Source organism: Fonticula alba (assembly GCF_000388065.1).
Source record: "Fonticula alba strain ATCC 38817 unplaced genomic scaffold supercont2.6, whole genome shotgun sequence".
Classification (NCBI taxonomy): Eukaryota; order Rotosphaerida; family Fonticulaceae; genus Fonticula; species Fonticula alba.
Genome location: NW_009242976.1, coordinates 450,199 through 468,980, shown reverse-complemented (window position 1 = coordinate 468,980; position 18,782 = coordinate 450,199). Strand labels below are relative to the sequence as shown.

At 64.9% G+C, this 18,782-nt stretch overlaps 4 protein-coding genes across 4 annotated transcripts in view; 1 reads left to right on the top strand and 3 right to left on the bottom strand.

Annotated features, from left to right (window-relative positions):
- The window catches only part of H696_03769 (hypothetical protein), a 3,815-nt gene extending 1,254 nt beyond the window's left edge, over positions 1-2,561 (bottom strand). Inside the window, exons 1-10 of the mRNA XM_009497627.1 lie at positions 2,470-2,561; positions 2,247-2,342; positions 2,023-2,137; positions 1,688-1,881; positions 1,314-1,534; positions 1,082-1,208; positions 777-870; positions 487-623; positions 278-348; positions 24-139 (exon numbers count right to left, since the gene is read on the bottom strand). Coding sequence (XP_009495902.1) covers positions 24-139; positions 278-348; positions 487-623; positions 777-870; positions 1,082-1,208; positions 1,314-1,534; positions 1,688-1,881; positions 2,023-2,137; positions 2,247-2,342; positions 2,470-2,517 — 1,219 coding nt within the window. The 5' untranslated portion in view covers positions 2,518-2,561. The remainder of the gene's footprint in view (positions 1-23; positions 140-277; positions 349-486; positions 624-776; positions 871-1,081; positions 1,209-1,313; positions 1,535-1,687; positions 1,882-2,022; positions 2,138-2,246; positions 2,343-2,469) is intronic.
- A 1,452-nt stretch (positions 2,562-4,013) lies between these two features.
- H696_03768 (hypothetical protein) lies at positions 4,014-6,474 on the bottom strand. The gene is made up of 8 exons (XM_009497626.1): positions 6,112-6,474; positions 5,843-5,956; positions 5,694-5,743; positions 5,350-5,495; positions 4,963-5,269; positions 4,787-4,865; positions 4,561-4,643; positions 4,014-4,431 (listed from the first exon to the last, which is right to left on the bottom strand). The coding sequence occupies exons 1-8, from the start codon at positions 6,446-6,448 to the stop codon at positions 4,165-4,167; spliced, it is 1,383 nt and encodes a 460-aa protein (XP_009495901.1). The 5' UTR covers positions 6,449-6,474; the 3' UTR covers positions 4,014-4,164.
- A 1,249-nt stretch (positions 6,475-7,723) lies between these two features.
- Positions 7,724-11,256, bottom strand: H696_03767 (hypothetical protein). Its single transcript, XM_009497625.1, has 6 exons — positions 11,222-11,256; positions 10,917-11,040; positions 10,150-10,824; positions 9,074-9,897; positions 8,251-8,854; positions 7,724-8,016 (listed from the first exon to the last, which is right to left on the bottom strand). Exons 2-6 carry the CDS (start codon positions 11,010-11,012, stop codon positions 7,816-7,818), a joined length of 2,400 nt encoding a protein of 799 aa, XP_009495900.1. The 5' UTR covers positions 11,013-11,040; positions 11,222-11,256; the 3' UTR covers positions 7,724-7,815.
- Positions 11,257-13,502: 2,246 nt separating this feature from the next.
- On the top strand, positions 13,503-17,695 carry H696_03766 (hypothetical protein; the record flags this gene model as incomplete). The annotated part of the gene is made up of 7 exons (XM_009497624.1): positions 13,503-13,559; positions 13,738-15,411; positions 15,590-15,769; positions 15,868-16,065; positions 16,246-17,166; positions 17,249-17,507; positions 17,601-17,695. 7 exons carry the CDS (start codon positions 13,503-13,505, stop codon positions 17,675-17,677), a joined length of 3,366 nt encoding a protein of 1,121 aa, XP_009495899.1. The 3' UTR covers positions 17,678-17,695.
- Positions 17,696-18,782: the final 1,087 nt, after the last annotated feature.

Below are 18,782 nucleotides of genomic sequence, written 5' to 3'. Positions count from 1 at the left end.
GGGGGGGGAGACTCGCTACGCACTGGCAAAGTGGGTGACCACGTCATTGCCGACAAAGCCACCGGAGGAGGTCTCCGTGGCGAAGCGCTCAATGACGGAGCTGGTGCCACTGAAGCAATAGAGGGCGAGGGGCTTGTCACTGCACCGAGTGTGAGCAGCACAAGAGCATAGGAGAGAGGGAGGGAGGGGGGGAGTTAGGTCTCGGGGGATTCTTTCGTGCAGGGACACCCACCAGGGCGGGGGATTAGCTCGGGCACGGGGAAGGGGGGGTGCATACCGGGAGTTGATGAAGCGAATGGCCTGATCGGGGCTGTCCACCACCATAATCGGAAGAAGAGGGCCGAAGATCTGTCGAAATGCACACGCAGCCTGTCAGCAAGGGGGTGTCGCAGAAAAGGGCCCGGCGAGGGAGGGCCTCGGGAGAGCCGGCCGCAGCAGGGCGGGGCTGGGAGAGGAGTGGGTTTTTGACACGGGGAGTGGGCGTACCTCCTCCTTCATGATGGGCTGCTCGGGGTTCACATCGACAATGACCGTGGGGGCGATGTAGAGATCGGCCTCGTCGGTCTCACCACCGATCACCACACCGGCCGAGGGAATCAGCTGGCGCACGCGGTTGAAGTGATCTGTTTGTGGTGCCAGCAAAGGAGGAGCCGGGAGGGGGGGGGGGGGGGGGAGACGATGTCAGAATGCGCACGGCGAAGTATTTGGCGAGGCCTGTGTGTAGGTATGTATGTATGTATGTGTGTGTCGCGTTTTATGGGCGGCAACAAACGTACTCTGGTTGACAATGCGGCAGTAGGCCGGCGAGCGCTGCGGGTCCTCGCCAAACATCTCGGTGATGGCCTTCTTCAGCTCGCGGACAAGCTTGTCCTATGTGCATTTATATATATAAATGTGTGTGTGTGTATGGGCGCGGACGTATGCACGCATTCGCATGTCAACAAATGAAGACAGCAAGCGAGGCACATGCAGGGGCGAGGTCAGTATACGCGGTCGGTATCACGGTGGCTGCCACCCATTCGGGCACAAAGCCATATGCATGTGCGAATGCGGGCGCCAGGTGGCGGGACCCCATGCGTACCCTCACTGAGGCGTAGGTGAGGATGTAGTCGGGGGCAATGCACGTCTGGCCGGCGTTCAGGAAGCGGCCCCAAACGATCGACCGCGCAGCGGCACCAAGATCGACATTGGCATCGACGAAAGTCGGGCTGAGGGGCGGGGCGAGTCAGAATCCCGGAACCGGTGGAGCGTGAGCACCCAGCAGGAAGAAGACGCCGCCTTGTAGACGGCAGAGGAGGAAGAAGAGGGCGCACCTCTTGCCACCCAGCTCCAGGGTGACCGGGGTCAGGTGCTTGGCGGCGGCGGCCATCACGATCCGACCGACAACACCGCTGCCGGTGTAGAAGATGTGGTCGAAGCGCTCCTGCAGCAGGGCAGTGGTCTCATCCTTGCCGCCATTCACCACAATGTAGGCGTCGCTATCCAGGTACTTGGGCATCAGGTCGCCGATGACCCGAGCAATGTTGGCCGAGATCTAGTCCATGTTGGGAAGAGAAGACCGGTCAGATAGGGGCCCATTTGCATGCCTTTATATATATATATATATATATGTGTGTGTGTGTGTGCGTGTGTGCGTGTGTGTGTGCCTGCGTCCCCGCATCCCGCAGTGCGTGATATTGTGACACACCTCCGAGGGCTTGATGATGGCCGCATTACCAGCGGCGATGGCGCCCACCAGCGGGCCAATGGTCAGGGCGAAGGGGTAGTTCCAGGCGCCAATGATCAGCACCACACCGAGGGGGTCCTTGCGGATCTGCATGCGGTTGAACATCTGCGCCGGGGTCTTGGCCACAGCTTGCGGGGCAGCCCACTTCTCAAGGTCTATGTGTGTGTGTGTGTGTTTGTGTGTATGAGGGCGAGAGAAAGGGGGGGGGGGTGTTAATAGCGTGGGAGAGGAGAGCAAAGGAGAGGACAGCCGCGCATCGGGTACGGGGCAAGAGGGGAGATGGCATTGGCACATACTGAGAAGCGCATCGGCGATGTCATTCTTGACGGTCATGTACTCGCACATCTGAGCCTCGTTCGGGCACTTGCGCAGATCGGCCAGAAGCGCGGCGTTCAGGGCCTCGCGGTTCTCCTGCATAGGTGGGGGAGGTAAGGGGGTCAGGGGGGTCGTATAGCAGGAGCGGCAGAGGGGTGCGACGGAGAGAGGAGGGGCGCCGACGGCGAGGAGCTTGAGGGCGTACATCGATCAGGGCAGCCAGCTGGCGGAGCTGCTTGCGGCGATAGTCCAGCGACCGAATGCGGCCCGTGTCGAAGGCCGTCCGGGCACAGCGGACAATCTGCACGGCAGAGGGAGGCGAACGGGGAGAGGGGGGGATGCGTGTGAGCATGTCGACCGTGCGGCGGGATCGGCGGAGAGCGGCAAAGGAGGGGAGGAGGCCTGGCCCCAGGGAGGAGGGCACATACCGAGGGGATCTTCTCGATCGGGGTGTAGACAAGGTCCTGGTTGACCATGGTTGGAGGAGAGGCAGGGGGAGGGGGAGGGAGGTGGGTAGGAGGTGGGCGGGTGAAGGGAGGAGAAGCGGGGCGGAGAGGGGCTGAGGCGAGCAGATGGGGAGCACCACACAGCGGTGTGAGCTGTCAGGGCGGCTCTTTGGTCTGGGGCTGGGCAACGGCGATTGACGGCTTGGGCATGAGAGCTCGATGCTGTCGCCACCCTCATGCCAAGGTGGTGGGCGTGCGATCTCGCCCGGGCGTCCCCCCTGCCGCCGGGGAGCCGAAGGGGGCGCCCACGGCATGCAACTCCCAGCCTGACACCTTGCCCCCGGAGGCTGAGGGGGCGTGGGGGTGAATCAGATCCCCGGCGCCAACATGGGCGGGGCGCCGCCGGGCCCCGCTCTTTTGCCCCCGGCCCCCCGCCGGACTTTCTCGAGGGGGGGACACACCGAAGGTCATGCCTCCGCCGCTGCAAGGGGGGCACCTGCGAGTCCGCTGTGTGGACGCAATCGTTCGCCCCCACGGCAAAGACCCAGCGGCGCCCCCCTCCCCCCCCGCCCGCCCCAGCGTCGACCCTGCCTGTGAACGCACCCGCCGCTGGCACGCAGACTGGCCGGGGGTGCCATCGGTGCGCGAGGAGGGCGCCCTGTCCGCGGGCGCCGTGCCCGCCAGCAGTTGGGTTCTCCGGCGCACGCCCCCTGCGCCGCGGGGACCAAGCAGCGCGCCGGGCCTGTCCCATCTGCGGGGGGACCCCCGCGTTGCCACCGATCGACCCCCCTTGCAGCGCCGTGCCACCCGCATGCCCATCTGTCCCCTTTCGACTCTGGCGGCTGGTTAAGAGCGCCCGCGGCACTCCCCCCCCCCCTGCCCCCCGTGCCTTGTGGACACCCCTCTGCTGTGCTTCCCTGGCTGTGGTCGTGCTTTTCCCGAGCGAATACGCCAGCGGCGCCAGGCGGCCGGGCCACGTTTATTTATTTCCAGCCCCCGGGCTTTCACGCTTCCTCGGTGATGCCTGGCAGGGGAAAGTGCGGCCATCCAAAAAAGGTAGACCACAACGCTGGCGGCAATGCAAAGGCAAGAGAGGGGCCCCAAGTTCAGCCCGTCGGGAGAGGGAGGCAGGGGGCCGAGGGGGAGGGAGTGACAATGTCTGGTGCCAACGAACAGGGCATTCAAACAGCTTGGTCTTGTTGTCCGGCCGGGAGGGCCCGCAAACAGGGCCTCGCCCTGTGCAGTGACTAGCCACCTCCGCTCTCTCTTTCTTTCTCTCTCTCTCTCTCTCTCTCGCACACACACACACACACACACACACACACCCCCCCCGACAAATGGCGAAATGCATCCTAGCAGGGACCCCTGGCGGAAAGGGGGTCAGTCGAATCGGCTCAAGGCGAAAGATGAACGAATATGCCCTCGCCCGCCCCTCTCCGGTCACGGCACCTCCCTGGGCATGTGCATGTTGGGGACCGCCCCGCCCCTCCTCTGTCCCTCTTTCAGGCGCGACGAACCAGTGAAAGGGAACAAACGCAACGTGTATTCCCCTTTTCAGGGGCCACGCTTCCCGGAGAAGGGTGATACTTGTGCCAGGGGGGGGGGGGGGGGCCCGGCTTCTTCGCCATTCCCGCCCGGTTTCTCGCTTGCATGACCCGAGGAGAATAGCACAAATGCCTAGGTGGGATTGATATCCAGGAGGAGGAGCTCGTCGTCACTGGAATCCATGCTGGTCTCCACCTTGATGGAGATATTTTCCTCAGGCGGGGCCTGGGCCAGCACGCGAAGGAAAAAGTCCGGGCTGTGCCGGGCGCGTTCCGCCAGCCGATCGGTCAGATCAGCAAAGTCACGCTGCGTGGCGCAGTAGAAGGCCACGGCGAAATTCGGATCGAACTTCGAGTAGTGCAGCAGCTGAATGGCCGAAGTGTGATAACTGGAGAAATACTATCTCCACAGCGTGTGTGGGCGGGTGTGTTGCGAGGCAGCCAGCATTAGCAGGGGGTGTGACGAGCAGCAGCAGCAGCAGCAGCAACAGCAAGGGCCAGGGAGGGAAAAGGAACGGGGGAAGCGTACCCGCTCCGGGACAGAATGTAGCTCCGTCGGGAACTTCAAGGCCACCTGCGTAGTGTGTGGGTCTAGGAAAGTGAAGTTCTCGCCTGAGGTTCGGGCATGGGCAGGCCACCAGGTCAGGGAGGGAGGGAGGCAGTGGTGCAGAAGCCCATTTGGAATGTTGGATTAGTTGAGGGGGGCAGGTGCGGCAGTGCAAGCGCGCACAGGCATGGCAGCAGCGTGCACGTACCCTCCATGCCGACGATAAAGTGCGCCAGATTCGGCCGACCCCCGACGATCCCCATCGACTGTGGCATGAGGAGGCAGGCCTATTTTTTTTTTGAAAGGGGGAGGGAAGATGGGATGGATGAGTCATGTGCCACAAGAAGAGAAGGGGGAGGGCAGCTGCGACGCCTTCCAACGCACCTTCATGTGCTCAAAGATGTCGGGGCGGATGCAGCTCAGGTCCGGCTTCAGTGGCAGGAGAATGAGAACACCACACTCGGGCAGTTCGACATCAATCGGCGCCTGCAGTGATCCAGACGGCGAGGGAGACACCGGGGTCGAGCTGATGGTCTCGTCCATCGAGGAGGATTGTCTCGAGGCAACCCCCAAGGCAAGCATAGCTTGGCGGTCCTCCTCAAAAAGGGCATGGACTTCAGATTGGATGATGGTCCCTTCGGTACCGACATACACCTTGAGACGGATGCAATCTTGCTTGGGTTGCAGGTCGCTGGCGGAATGGGAGAATCTGTCAGCAGAAGGAACATCGACCAGGCCGGGAGGCAAAAGTTGGGCAGAGGTCGGGCTTACCGGATGAGGGTCGACGCGAAGTGCGGTCCGATCCAGCCATTGACCGGGATCGATCGCGAGTAGGCCAGGCTCGTGAGGGCCTGCATGGAGAAGGGGGCAAACCTGTGATCGAGAGAGTCGTGGCAATCGGCAAAGAGGGCCAGAATCTGGACAAAAAAGGGGGAGGCATAGACACCAATCCAGTGTCAGCATACACACACACACAGAAGGGCAAGAAGAGACAGGAGAGAAGCAGAGGAAGCGGGGGAGGAAGGAGAAGCGGCAGTGGCAGGAGGAAGCGGGGGATAGAGGAATAGGCCGATAGAGAGGCGCCGGGGTGAGGAAGGCAGTGATCAGCCACGAACCTGTCGGTACTTGCGAAGGGTTTTCTCAACATTGTAGCCCGGGCGCCAGTCTTGAGCCCATAGGGGCACCGGTGTGTGAGATACTTGTTTCGGGGCAGGGGGGGGGGGGGGGGGGGGCGAAAGGTGACGACATGAGCGATGTGGCGCACCGTCGCCAAGAATCCGGCGGCGAAGGGTGTTGGCAAGGACCATCTGAATGACACGGTACATGCAGCCCCAGCCGGCATCCGTGATGCGCTGCGTGCGATTGGCATCCTGGAAGCCTGCCATTGATGAAAGCGGGTGAGTGATGATGGCAGTCAAATTCCACCAGGCAGGCAAGTCGAGCAGCAGGCATGAGCATGTGTGTATGGCATCATGTGTAAATACATGTGTGTGTGTGTGTGTGTGTGTGTGCACTAGATGTGCTGTCACGTACCCGACCGATAGGACAGCCAGATCAACGACCGCAGGGCCTGGCCATACTCATTCCAGCAGCCCAGGATGGACATACGCTCGGCGTGGGCGGCGCGGCCTTGGAACTGGCCCACGTCGATGGTGGAGAACCCCTCGGAATCGTCATCATCATCGTCCCGAGACTCTGGCCGAGGAGGCCGATGTGTAAGGGCCGGCGACTCGAACGGGGTCCCAACCTGGTGATCCAAGGACGGGGCCTCCGGCGCGAAGGGGATGCGAAAAGGAAAGGGCTTGCCAAGCAGTGTGCCGCTGGCCACATTGGATGGCGGGTCCCGGGCCATGATGGCAGATCGGAACATGATGCGTGGACGTGGGTGGGTGGGTGGGTGGCAATGGGTACTCCAAGTGTATGAGCGTGTGCCGGCAGTGGGGATGTGCAAAGGGGGAAGGGTATCTGCGCGGATAGCCGAGGAAGGGCAATTGCAGAGGAGGGAGGGGGGGGGGGAGGGGAGAAGGAAGGAGAGTGGCGGCGAGGAGAGGATCTACAAGAAAGGCCTGGCCTGAGGCCGGGGCAGGGCGGCCGCGTATGAGTGTTCGTACCGCGGGGTAAAAGTAGGACAAACCACCGCAACTATCCTCGGCAGGCGCCCCTCCCAGGGGGTACAGGCGTGAGACTGGACTCGCGCATGTTTACATGTCGCGCGCATCTTGTCGCCCGCCCCCCGCATGCACACACACACACACACACACACACCCGGCCCGCACCGCAGAGAGCACGCCCAAAAAGGAAAGTTACCCCTGGGGCGATGGAGACCTGCGGGGCGAGCGAGATGCGGGCCGGTGATGCGGGCGTTCCCTTTTGCTGTTGCTCTTCTTTGGGCGCTCCCTTTCCCGCTCCGGTCCCCATGCCGCAAGAAGCGCCAAGTGTCAATGTCGATCGAAGAGTCCCCCAGTGCCGGGGTCCGGCTCATTCCGGCCCAGCCCGGGCCCCGGGGAAGCACTCACAAGCCCGGGCCCCACCTCGGCGCACTGGCTGGCGTCCACAGTTGACCGCCGGCAGCCGGACCCCTACCAGATGCCAACTAACCCGCCCGTTAATTACACCATCCGGTGGGATGCGCGTTGAGTCGCCAGCAGCAGGCGGCCATTTTTGAGGAACTGCCACGGTCGCGAGAGGCCGAAGGGGCGGCAGAAGGGGGACTTATGGTTATGGTTGGGCCGGGTGAGCCTCCTGGCTTGTTTTTTTTTTTCCTTCCTCCATCAGGTTTCCTTCCGTTGAGACCACGCCCCGGGAATAGCTCCTTGATTCAGGGGATCCCCCCTTCCCCCTTCCCCCGAGGACCCGCGTGCACGTCTACCACTGGTTGTGCCCTCCTCTCTTTCTGCCCGTTTGCCTTTGTTGAGGGACGCATCCAGCGAGATTCAAATTTGCGAGTCTATTTTATGAGGTACATGCAGGGTGTGGGAAGGCGGAGGGGCCCACATGCAGGCGACAAGAGGGGGGGACAGGAGGGATACGGCTGGAAGAGAAATGTTGACAGGGCGGGATATGGTGTGTGAAAAGCGCACGCGCGCGCGCCTGCACATTGGCCTGGCGCATGGTCGTGCATGCATGCGGGCGCATATTGATGTGCATGCATGCATGTGTGTGTGTGTGTCGGGATTGGGCCACACGCGCATGTCTCGTTGCTCTTTCTCTCTTTTTGCCCAGCTGCAGACCGCCCTCTTACTCGTTCTTGGCATCCTCGAACATCTGGCGGAGCTCGCGCAGCGACTGGATGAGGTGGGCAGCGAAGCGGCGCGAGTCGGTGTCCGGGCAGCTGCGCTTGCAGCTGATGTGGAAGCTGAGACCGTCATCATCAGCCACCATGTAAGACACACCGTAGCCGTCGTCGGTGACTGGGCCAAATCCACCACCGTACGAGAGCTGTCATGAGAGGTGGTTGGTTATCACATGGGGAGCGAGACGAAGGCCGGGAGGTTATTTTTTTTTCGCGTTTGGTGTGTGTGTGAGAGAGAGAAGAGCAGAAAGAGGAAAGAAGAGGGAGAGAAAGAAAGAAAGGAAAAGACACAGGAAGGTGCCCCAACAGTCTCGGGGGTCTTGGCTCGGCCATGCCGAGTGGGGGGGGGGGGGGGTGTCACAGCACATTGGCTCACGCACCAGGTCGGGGTACTTGCGCAGGTTCAGCATGCCAGTCTGGTTCTGGGGCTGCTGCGAGGTGGAAAGCTTCCACTTCATGGAGAGAGCCGCCTCCAGGAAGGGCGACCGGACATTCAGACCCTTGGACATGACGTACAGGGCGAACAGGTGACGATCGACACCCTTGCCGGTCATGGCATCGCGGTAGAGGTTCTGGTGATTGTCGGCAGCCAGGCTCAGCAGGCGGATGCGCTCCTTGTTGGAGACGGCCGGGTCGAAGAAGGCGCGCACGAAGTTGGCCGAGGGGTGGGTGACCGGACGGACGGTCTCCGTGCGCCCATGCAGGAAGAGTCGAGTCATGGAAGACTCGTAGGTCAGGACAAACTGGCCCTGGGACTCGCGGAAGTAGGCCAGCTGTAGGGCCATCTGCAGGAAGGCGTCCGGCGACACGCGGCACTGCTTGATGAAGCCCTTGCCGAAGTCGCTGAAAACCACGACCTCCAGCTCGACATCAGACACGAGGTTCTGGGCACGCGCGAACGAGGCCATGATGGCCTCTTCGGCACGCATGCTGAAGTCCCACATGAGCGGCGTGGGCGGAGCGCGAGGGCGCAGGGGGCCGGTGCTGTGGGGGTACGATGGATCATCCGAAAGTGCAAGACCCGAGAGGCAGGAAGGAAAGCGGCAGGGAGCGGCCGGGGGCCGACGGCGGCCGCGGCAGGTGTGTCAGTGCACTGGCGAGGAGAGGGGGCCACATTGCGCGAGCGCAATCCGGACAGCGAAGTGGGCCGAGAAGAAAGGCAAGGAGGACGCCAAAATGCCCGGCAGCGGGGGTGGCACGTACATGGCGCAATGCCCGTCCTTGGTGAAGAAGGTGTCCTTCTCCATGTACTCGCCAACCTGGAGGGACATCTCCACCACGAAGCCAATGACCGGGGCATCGGCCCACGAATGCTCGCAATGGAGGCCCATGCGCCCATTCGGGTAGGTGATGAGCATGAAGGACTTGTCGGCCCAGCGGGTGCGACCATCGCCATGGAACAGCGACCGAGCGGTGGAGGACAAATCGGTCGGGGTCTCGTGCTCGAGGGCCACCACGAAGATGGAGCTCTCGATCATGGCCAGCGAGGAGGCATTGATGTGCGAGGAGAAATACATGGACCGGACCTTGGCCCACTCGGTGCGGTTGTCGGCGGTCAGGGCGGCAATCGAAGCCTCGGCCTCGGTCGGGGGCTTGGCATGGCGGTCCGCATGGTCGATGATCCAGTTAAACTGGATCTCCAGCTCGCGCGGGGCGATGGGCCGGCTGCCGGCACCGTCCAGCACCTCCACCGTGTACCAGTGTCCACGGCGCAGGACCGCGATGTGCTTGGACTCGGGGAAGGTGCGCAGGGTGTCGCACTCGACGCCGGGGATGCGAGTCGTGCTGAAAGTCCGCTCGAACTGCCACATGCACATGGGGACCGTCCCACGGACGACCATCGGCGCATACTGCTCGCGATCGAGCTTGTACTTGACATCCAGGCAGCGCCAAACCACGGAGGCAGTGCGAGCCGCTTGGCGATGAGTGGGCGGCTCGGCCTTCAGGTCCAGGATATAGTAGTTGGAGTTGACCACGATCGGGTCGCGCCCGTTCAGGTAGACATACTTCTCCCACCAGTCGGTGACCTGGGAGGAGGGGACGAGCCCACAGCGGCGAGAGGGAGGGGCGAGATGAGTCAGGGGCATGCCACCGGGAGACCATGTGCATGTGTGGGTATTGTGTGTCACCAGGGCGAGGAGGGCAGGCGGCAGGGAAGCGGGGCAGAGGGTGGAAAAAGGAGGACCCAATGCTCTGGGCGGAGAGAGAGCGAGAGAGCGAGAGAGCGAGAGAGCATGGCATGTGTCATGGATGGATGGATGGCACTGTCGGGGGCGCACATAGTTCGGGGTGACCCAAGACTTGGCCACGCAGTAGCGCTGCAGGCGACGACCCTCATGGCGCTCGAAGTCCGCGCACAGGGTCTCCATCTTGGAGAACTCCTCGGGCGAGAGGATCGGCTGGACAGAGGCAAGGTACCGGCGGCAAGTGTCCGCCAGAGCCGGGACCGGCAGGCGCGGCAGCGACGACTGGTTGCTGTAGGTCAGGGCGCTGGGCCGGAGGAGCTTGAACATGTGGTGCCCGGAGAGGAGCTGCACCAGCACGCCCCAAATCATGGTGGTGGTGCTGGTGCCCTTGGTGTCATAGATCCAGCCCTGGTAATGGAGCAGGGCCCGGAGAAGGGCCTTCCGGGTGTAGGACATGAGCAGCACGGCCGCGGTGCCGGTGGCCAGGGCCACCGCGCCGACAGACACCTCGCGGGGCAGCTCCTTCGGCAGCCAGTCCTCCATGCGGTCGAGATGGTGCCGGGCCGCATCGAGGACCGACCGGACGGCCTCCGGGGCCGAGGCCGGGCTGCCGTGCTCGGTGAGCATGAGGGCCGCCGGCGCCGCGGCCAGGGCCGCCCACTGCCACGCGGGATACGGGTAGAGGGCATTGGAGATGATGTTCCGCACGCGGATCAGGCGCCGGGTGGCGGACGAAGTGACCGAGGTCACCAGAGAGGGGACGGCGTTCTGTGGATTTTTCACCAAGTCCAGAGCAGGGTGAGGAGGGGGGCCAAAAAGCAAGAGGGAGCGGGTGATGGGCGGGGGCGGCCTGGGCGCACCTTGCTGAGACGGAAGACGATCTCATTGTCGGTGACCTCGAAGGAGAGGTTCGCCGGCTGCGCGCGGTAGGAGACGGCCGAGCGGGCTTCGGCCATGGTGAGGGAAAGGGCGGAGGGGGAGAGGCTGTGGAGGAGAGACGGCGTAAGTCAGGGCGGGGTGCGGTGGGGTGGGGGTGGGGGTGGGGGGCGGGAGGGGGGAGACGGCAAGATGGTGGCAGTGTTGTCCAGCGGACAGGGCCAGGGTCAGGGGCAGAGGGAGGGGGGAGGGGGAACAGAGGGAAAGAGGGAGCGAAGAGAGGACTTACAAGGGGGAAAGGGGCTCGGAATGGGGGGTTCGAGGAGAAAGGGTGTGCCCCCAGCACCGGGGCCTGGGCGGTCCGAAGCGGTGGCCGAAAAGAGGCCACGATTCGCACACGCACACGCACACGCACACGCACACATCGGCAGCCCGCCTTCATGCCCGGGGGCAGGCCAGCGCAGGGGTGCCCGTGGTCTCCTCTCCCCCCTGTGTGGAGGACTCTCCTGACACGCTCGCCGCATTGATGGCTCGTGCCCTGGTGGTTCCCCGTGCGCCAGGGGATGGGGCGTGGGGAGGGGGGGGGGGCGAGCCAGTGGGCTGTCCATGGCGCGCCCCCGCCCCCCCCCCCCCCCCCTTCCCCTGTGCATGTGGACGTGCATTGGACCTTCGCCGCCGAGGCACATGTTAGCGGACGCCCACCATCGGACGACTCGGCTCCCGGGGGGGGGGGCCGCCGAGTGCATCCGGCCCACGTGAAAATGGCCACCGCATCAATAACAACAACACCGGCCCCGGGGCCTAGGGCCTCCGGCTCACCAGGGGAGGGGGGCAGAGGCCGAGGGCATCATGGAAGGCGCCTCGCGCCCGGGCCAAGCGTTCTGCTCCTCCCACGCCCCGGGCTTTTTTGCTTTTCGTGGAAGCCCGGATGGCTGTGCGCGTGCGCGAGCGCGGCCCATCTAATGGATTCCTCCCGCCCTCTGGCCGCCTCGCCCTCCTGCCCCCGGGGGGTGGCTGCGTGGCTGGCATTCCACCCTGGCGACCGGCTTCCCACTCTCGCGCCCCGCCCCCACCCCCCCGGGCGGGCGGGCGGGCGGGCGGGCGGGCGGGCTGGCGGGGCGCCGAGGGAGGAGGGCGTCATATGTGGTCCTCCCCCGGGAGCTTCTCCGGAGTGGCCTCAGGTGGGGTCTCCTTTCGGCACGCTGGCGTCTAGGCAAATTTACGATCGAGCCGAGGCACATCTGCGCCTCCAACCAGAGCCCGGTGCTCGGGCGGCGGGGGGGGGGGGGAGGGCCAGGGCGGAGGCCCGCACCAGACCGGGCCCTAGCCCTGGTCGATCGCCCGTCTCCTGCCCCGGAGCGGGCGCGGCCATGTCCTCCCGCCTCGCCCTCTCCTGCTTCGAGGCCTGCTCCGAGCAGGTGTTAACACCCGAGGAAGAGCAGGACTGGCGGAATCGGAAGGAGAAATAGACCCCCGCCCCCCCCCGGTGGGGTGGCCTCTTGCCCGTGTGCCGCCTTTTCCTCCGGCCCTCGCTCAGGGATCAAGCGGGGCAGCGCGCCCTCGGTGCTCTTCGGCTGCCACCTTGGCAGGAGAGGGCCTGCCTCTGTTCGTGTGTGCCTATGGATGTGGGAGTTGATTCCGGCGCGCCCGCAGGTCTGACGCAGGACGGCTGCTTTCACATGAAAGGCCCCTCCCCTGCCCCCGGCGCCCTTCTCTCACATGCACCCCCCGCCCCCGCATCCCTCGGAGTCCAGGGGGACTGGGCCGGGTACAGACGCGGCCCGCGGGATTCCCCCCGCGCGCGCGCGCACGTGCGTGTGTGCGTGTCGCCGCGGCCGCAAGTTCATGTCCGGGCCCCGCTCCAACAGGGCAACCCCCCTTCTGCCCCCGGGGTGGCCCATGAACGCCGGATTTTCACGCCCGGGATCATATTTTTCCGCGCACACGCAAATTGCCCACCCTCCACACCGGCCAATATAGGGGACTCCTCCCCTCCCAGGGAGGATTAGGTCGGCCCTTCAACTTGCTGATGTGTGCCGGTCGTCTCGCCCTTTTCCCTGGCCGACATCCCTGTTCCCCCCCCCCCCCCCATCTCCCGAAACTTTTGGCCCGCGCCTGGATCCGGGCACCGGAAGCACAGCTCACCATGAGGCTGACCCTGCCACCCGGGGAGCTTCAAATAATGCGTGATTGGGGCAATCGTCTCCTGACCGAGTCACATGCCCATCGCGATCGGCAGCAATTCTGAGCAGTAGCCGCCCCAGCGCGCTCTTTTGTGTTCTCGTGTCCCTCGGCCCCTCTTCCGGGGCCCGCCCCATCCTGTGTCGGTGCATAGTTGGACACCGGAGACGGTGGCAATCCAAAGGGAGGTTCGACCGTGGCCGGGCCACCCGCCCTCGATGCATCCTCCCTCGTCACCTCCTCCTCCCGCCCCCCCCCCTTCCTCCCACTCTTCTCGCTCTCTCCCTCGACTTGGTGGCCACCTCCTCGCGGAACGCCTGCCCCCTCATCCGACTCCGCTCCGCTCCCCTCACTCCTTCGGATGGTGCCGGAGTGCCAGACCGAGCAGGATGTCCCAAGCTCGCGACCCTGTCTCCGAGACCGCTGAGATGCCTGTCGAGCAGATGGTCCGAAGTCTTCCTCCTCCCCATGCACCCCCTTGACCTGCCTTTTTTCTCTCCCTCGCTCTCCTGGGCCTCCCCCCCCCCCCCCCCCGCCCCCCCCCCCCCCCCCCCCCCCCCCCCCCCCGCCGCTCTTCCGATCCCCCCCCTCCAACCCTGCTCACCATCTCGCCAACCGGTCCAGCTCGACTATGTGGATGCCCTGCTCGCGGCGCATGAGGACTCGCCCTTCCTTCGTGCAGGCGAACTGGTCGAGGAGGATCTGGCCGCTCTGCACGGCTCCTTGAGCGACGGCATCTCCCCAGATTCGGGGGCGTCCTTCTCTCCACAGCCAGCGGCAGCGGGTGCTGGCATCAGCTCGCCGGATTCCTTCGTGATGGTGGGTCTGGACTCGGTCTCTTCGTCGGATGACTCGTCCTTCTTCACGCCAGCCAGCGGCGAGGCCAGCACCGACACCGGCACCGGCACCGGCACCGGCACCGAGAGTGACCCATCCGGCAGTGATCTGGACTCGGCGCTTGTCGCGTCGCCCAGTGATCTGAGCAGCAGCGGTTTCCTCAGCGCCGTCGAGGCTCCGATGCCGGTGCCGATGCCGATGCCGATGCCCACCGCCGAACAGGATCCAGGGGGTCCCCTCCTGCCGGTGTCGCCTCCTCACGCACCAGCAGTTCCCGATGTTCCGGGGCGGCGCCCGGATCGCCGACGCCGGCGCCACACCCCCGGTGTTTTTAGCCTGACAACACTCATCACCCGGCGCCCGTCAGTGTCGGACATCGAGCTCAGTGACACCCCTTCCGGGACGTCCACCAGCGCCTCGGATGGGGAGGAGTCCCCCTCGCGAGCGGCCTCCGCGCAATACCCCCTCGTATTGCTGGCAACCTCGGACCCCGATGAGCCCGATCTAGCTGGCTACCCAGACACCGGGCCCCTCCTGCGTGCAGGCCACCGGGCCGGCTCGCATTTCCTGGCTGGCTACCACGTCCTGTCCGAGCAGTCTGACGACCAGGATCTGCTCGATGAGGCCCCAAGCGGCCGGGCTCCATCCACCTTGCCAGCTATCGAGGGCTCTCCCCCCCGGGCGCCTGCTTCTCCGAACGCTCCCCCGGTGTCCGAGGCTGCCTCAGGGACCCCGGGGGACATGGCAACCCGGGCACCGATGTCGGTGCAGGCGCCCCGCCCGGTGTCGACTCCGGGCCCGGTGCCGGCCGCGACCGCATCAGCCACCATGGCCGCGGCCTCAGTGGCGACTGCCCGGGCCGCTGCCCCCTCCATGGCCGGTGCCCTGCAGCGTCACACCCCCCGGCGTCCCTTGTATGAGCGCCTGAAAGATGCCGGGGCGCCATGGGCTCAGCGCGCCCCGGCCATCACTGCCCGATTTCTTCTACTCCTCGGTCTGGGCCTCCTGGCGGCCACCCTGCTGTCGGGGCTTTTCTTCTTTCTGGCCAACATCAGCTTCCTGCTACTGCGTGCGCGCTATCTGCCTGATCCGCCGCATGTGTCGCTTCCGGTGCATTGGCAATTTGCTCCCCTGTCCGGGGGCTCTCCAACACCGGGGCCGTTCCTGCCCGGGGATGACTGGGCCGCTGTGCGTGATGGGGTCCTGGCCGGCGTGCCTTGTGGTCCGGGCCTCCGGGATTCCGCCGGCCGGTGTATGGCCCCCGGGGGTGGAGTGGATGGTGCAGTCCCGATTCCCGCCCCAAGCCGCGGAGGCTTTACTTGGCAGGCAGACACTGCGTCAGATGGCCAGCTGGCCGGGCTGCTCTGGAGCCAGCCCGGACGCGATACTCTCGCTGCCTTTGCTCGTGTGTGGCTTCTGCGTTCCGAGATTGATGATCGGGATCCGCTTCGCCAGGGATCTGTGCGTCATGCCCTGGTTGCCTGCTTGCTCCGATGGGCCACTGCCTCTTGCTGTGGCACGCATGCACAGACGCGCAAGATATCCCCCTCCGCCCCCTTCCTCTTTCGCTCTGTCTCGTTATCCCACCACCACCACCACCACCACCAGCACCAGCACCACCACTGACGACTGTCGACAGCTCCTGAGCACACACAATCGATATGATGTGTCCTTGGATCTGGAGGTGCCTGACACTCCGCGAAACCGTGACATTGGCATGGTCATGGCCGGCGTACGGGTCGTGTACAAATGTGGCGGCGGCCGGCCCCCGGCCGAGGCGGCTGGCCACTTCCTCGTCGGCGCAACCGCCTCCCGCGCCGTACGCATAACCATCCCCATGCTGAGCCCTCTCGCGCCCTTCTGCTGATGAGTGGCTTACATTGCGTTGCTTGACTCCCCCCCCCCCCCCCTCGGCAGTTTACTGTATCGTCCTTTTTCACACCGGGGCCTGGGCTCCTCCGACGCCTGTTGCGCCTCCCCCTTTGGCCGGTGTCAGTAGCCTGGCGTTTGGTCCTGCCCAAGCCAACCGACCTGCGTGTGAACTTGCGTGTCCCCCTGTTTGAGGCATTCTCTCCGACACCGGCGCAGGCGCTCGCCGAGTGCCGACGTTCGGCGGTTCGTATGCTCGTGCTGTGTCCCGTGTCTCTTCAATATGCATTTGCGATGGTGGCCATCTTTTCGGGTGTGTGTCGGACACATTGCTGACTGTGCTGCCCTGCCCCCCTCCCCCGTCTCTCTCTCTCTCTCTCTCTCCCTCTACCCGCCGGATTATCATCCTCATTTCTCGTGGTCCAGCTGGTCCCAGTTCGGATGGACCTTCGCCTTTCACGGCCAGACATCCTGGTGTACCGGTCGGAGTTGCGCATCGCGGCGCGGCCGCGCGGTCTCACAGCACTGGTCATGCGTTTCCCCCTGGCCAGCTGGCTGGTGGCCGTGACCCTGCTGACCGGGCTCCTATGGGCTGGGTTTATCTTGATCCTTGGCGGTGCGGTGCTGGCCTGGGTGCTGTTCACCGGTCCGGAGCGTCGCCCATCGCCATTGCGACGGCCACCGGGCCCGCCTCCGCCCGGGCCTGCTCGGCGTCCGGCTCCCGGGCCACGTAGCAATCTTCCCTCGGCTCCGGTTGTCGGGCCCTCACGGCCGCCCACTTCCCTCTCCGGCGGACAAACCATGGCCTCGCCGCCGCATCCGGCTGCCCCCCAGCGCTCGACCACACAGCAACGCTCGACCGCTCCTCCTCAGCGTCCGAACGCTCCCCATGTCGGACCTCTCTCACAGTCCTCGCCGAATCCGCAGCCTCCACGCATGGACCGCCTGCTCGAGGCGCTGCCTCTTCGACGGTCGGCATCAGTCCCTGCGACTGGCCATGACCCGGAGCCGAACCTCGGCTCGAGGCCAACATCGCTCACTCCGCCGCCCGGGCGCACGACCCAAGTCCCTGGCCCTGGCCAGCGCGCGCCCCTCCGGCGACGTACGGGGCCCTTGCAGCTTCTTAACCGCGCCCTGCGGGCCGGCGCCAGCCGGGCCGGAGTCGGCACTTCCCCTCCAGCATCTTCCCATGGTCTCCCCGTGGCCAGGCGCCCCTCCGCCTCGTCCGTGTCTCTCTCTTCCAGCAGTGACTCGGCCCACCTAGTTACAGCGCCTTCCTCTCCGCCGCCCCCAGTACCGTTGTTGTTGCTGCCGCCGCCGTCGCCGCCGCCGCCGCCGCTGCCACCGGTACGCCTGGACCCGTGCCCCCTCCGACTGCCGCCACCATTTTTGCTCGTCCCCTTCTCACCGCCTTGACGATACCGCGCAGCGGGCGGAAAGTGCCGGGCCAGCCAAGGCCGGGCCAGTGGCCCATGCCGTGAACGAAGCCCAGGATACAATGTGGACCGGTCAGCCATGTCTGTCGGACGCTGCCCTTGACATGGAGCCCCCTGTCGAGTATGAAGAGTCTGATGGTGGATATGACGCCGAGCCGGATGAGCGAGGTGCCGTTGGCCAGCCCCCTGGGCGGGTGGCCTCCAGGACACGATCCTCCAGCCTCTCGGAATCCTCCTTCTTAGCCCGGAGCTGTGCGTTCTCCCTTGGGCTCTCTTGTGCTTGCCCCCCCCCCCTTCCCCATTCATCGTTCGTCTTGAGGCCAGGACTAACCAAGTCATGACCAGCCACCTTCAATGCCACCCGGAGTGTCCACCGCCGGCGAGCTATCCCGGCCGCGGATGCCTCTATACTCTCCTTATGATAAACATCATCAGCGTGGTCCCTCCCTCCCTCTCTCTCCCCCCCCTCTCTCTCTCTCTCTCTCTCTCTCCCTCCCGCCTAACAGTGCTGCTTTTCTCAGCACGACTCTCCTCCCCTTTGCACACAATTTCTGGGAGATGCACTGGGAGTGCCAGTCTACCCCGGCGAGGACCTATCTACCAAGCATTTCCCACCCCCTCCGCAGGAGGGAATGCGGCAAATGTCGCAGTTCTGTTGTGGTTATGGCCTCTGGGCAGATCTTGCTACCCGCGGGGTGAGGTGAAGAGATCTGAGGCTTGAGTGGGGGGGGGGGGGGGGCTAAGGGGATGGACGAGGGGTGGACAGCTCCCAACTGATGCCAACTGATCGACCGCCCCCCTGGGCCCGGACAGGTCTGTATTTTTGCCTCCTCTGCGGCGTCTGCCCGAGAGCCCGAGATATCACCTCGCCCGGGTGGAGGGGGGGACACGCATGGCCAGGGTGCCAGGCGCGATTGGCCGATACGCCTGCCTCTGCGACACATGTGTGACGCTGGGATCTAAATTAGAATGATTGGTGGTGGCGCGCGCGCACGGAGGGCTCACATCCTAGCCCTCGCCCCAGATGCTGATGTGCTTGTAGAAGAGCACCGCCGACCGGGCGAGGAGATTATCTCTCAGATGGTGACATCCACGCGCCCGCTGTAGCGTTCGCCATCGGAGCCGAGGGCGCAAGCAAGGGGCCGGGGGTGGGGGTGGGCGGCAGGCCAGGCACTCTCTGGCTTGGGGCCGCCCCATCGGGCGGCGGAGCGGATGCCTGCGGCCTGCGGGGGTGTGCGGGCCACCACCAAGGCACGGATGGGTTGATTATCGGGTCAGCCACCCTTCGAAGAGGACGCTGGTGCCGACTGCCCGAGAGGACCCTGCCCTGGCCATATCCTGGCCCGAGCGGCCTCCATCGATGCCGATTGCCGGCCCCGCGGGGCGCCTTGGGCTCCCCGGCGGAGCGAGAGAGAGAGAAAGAAAGAGAGAGAGAGAACATGTTCCCAACCATCCGACCGGTCCGGGGCGGGCGACGAGGGCGTCCGCGGCCTGAGATTGTGGGGTGGGCATCTTTTCGTTGGCTTC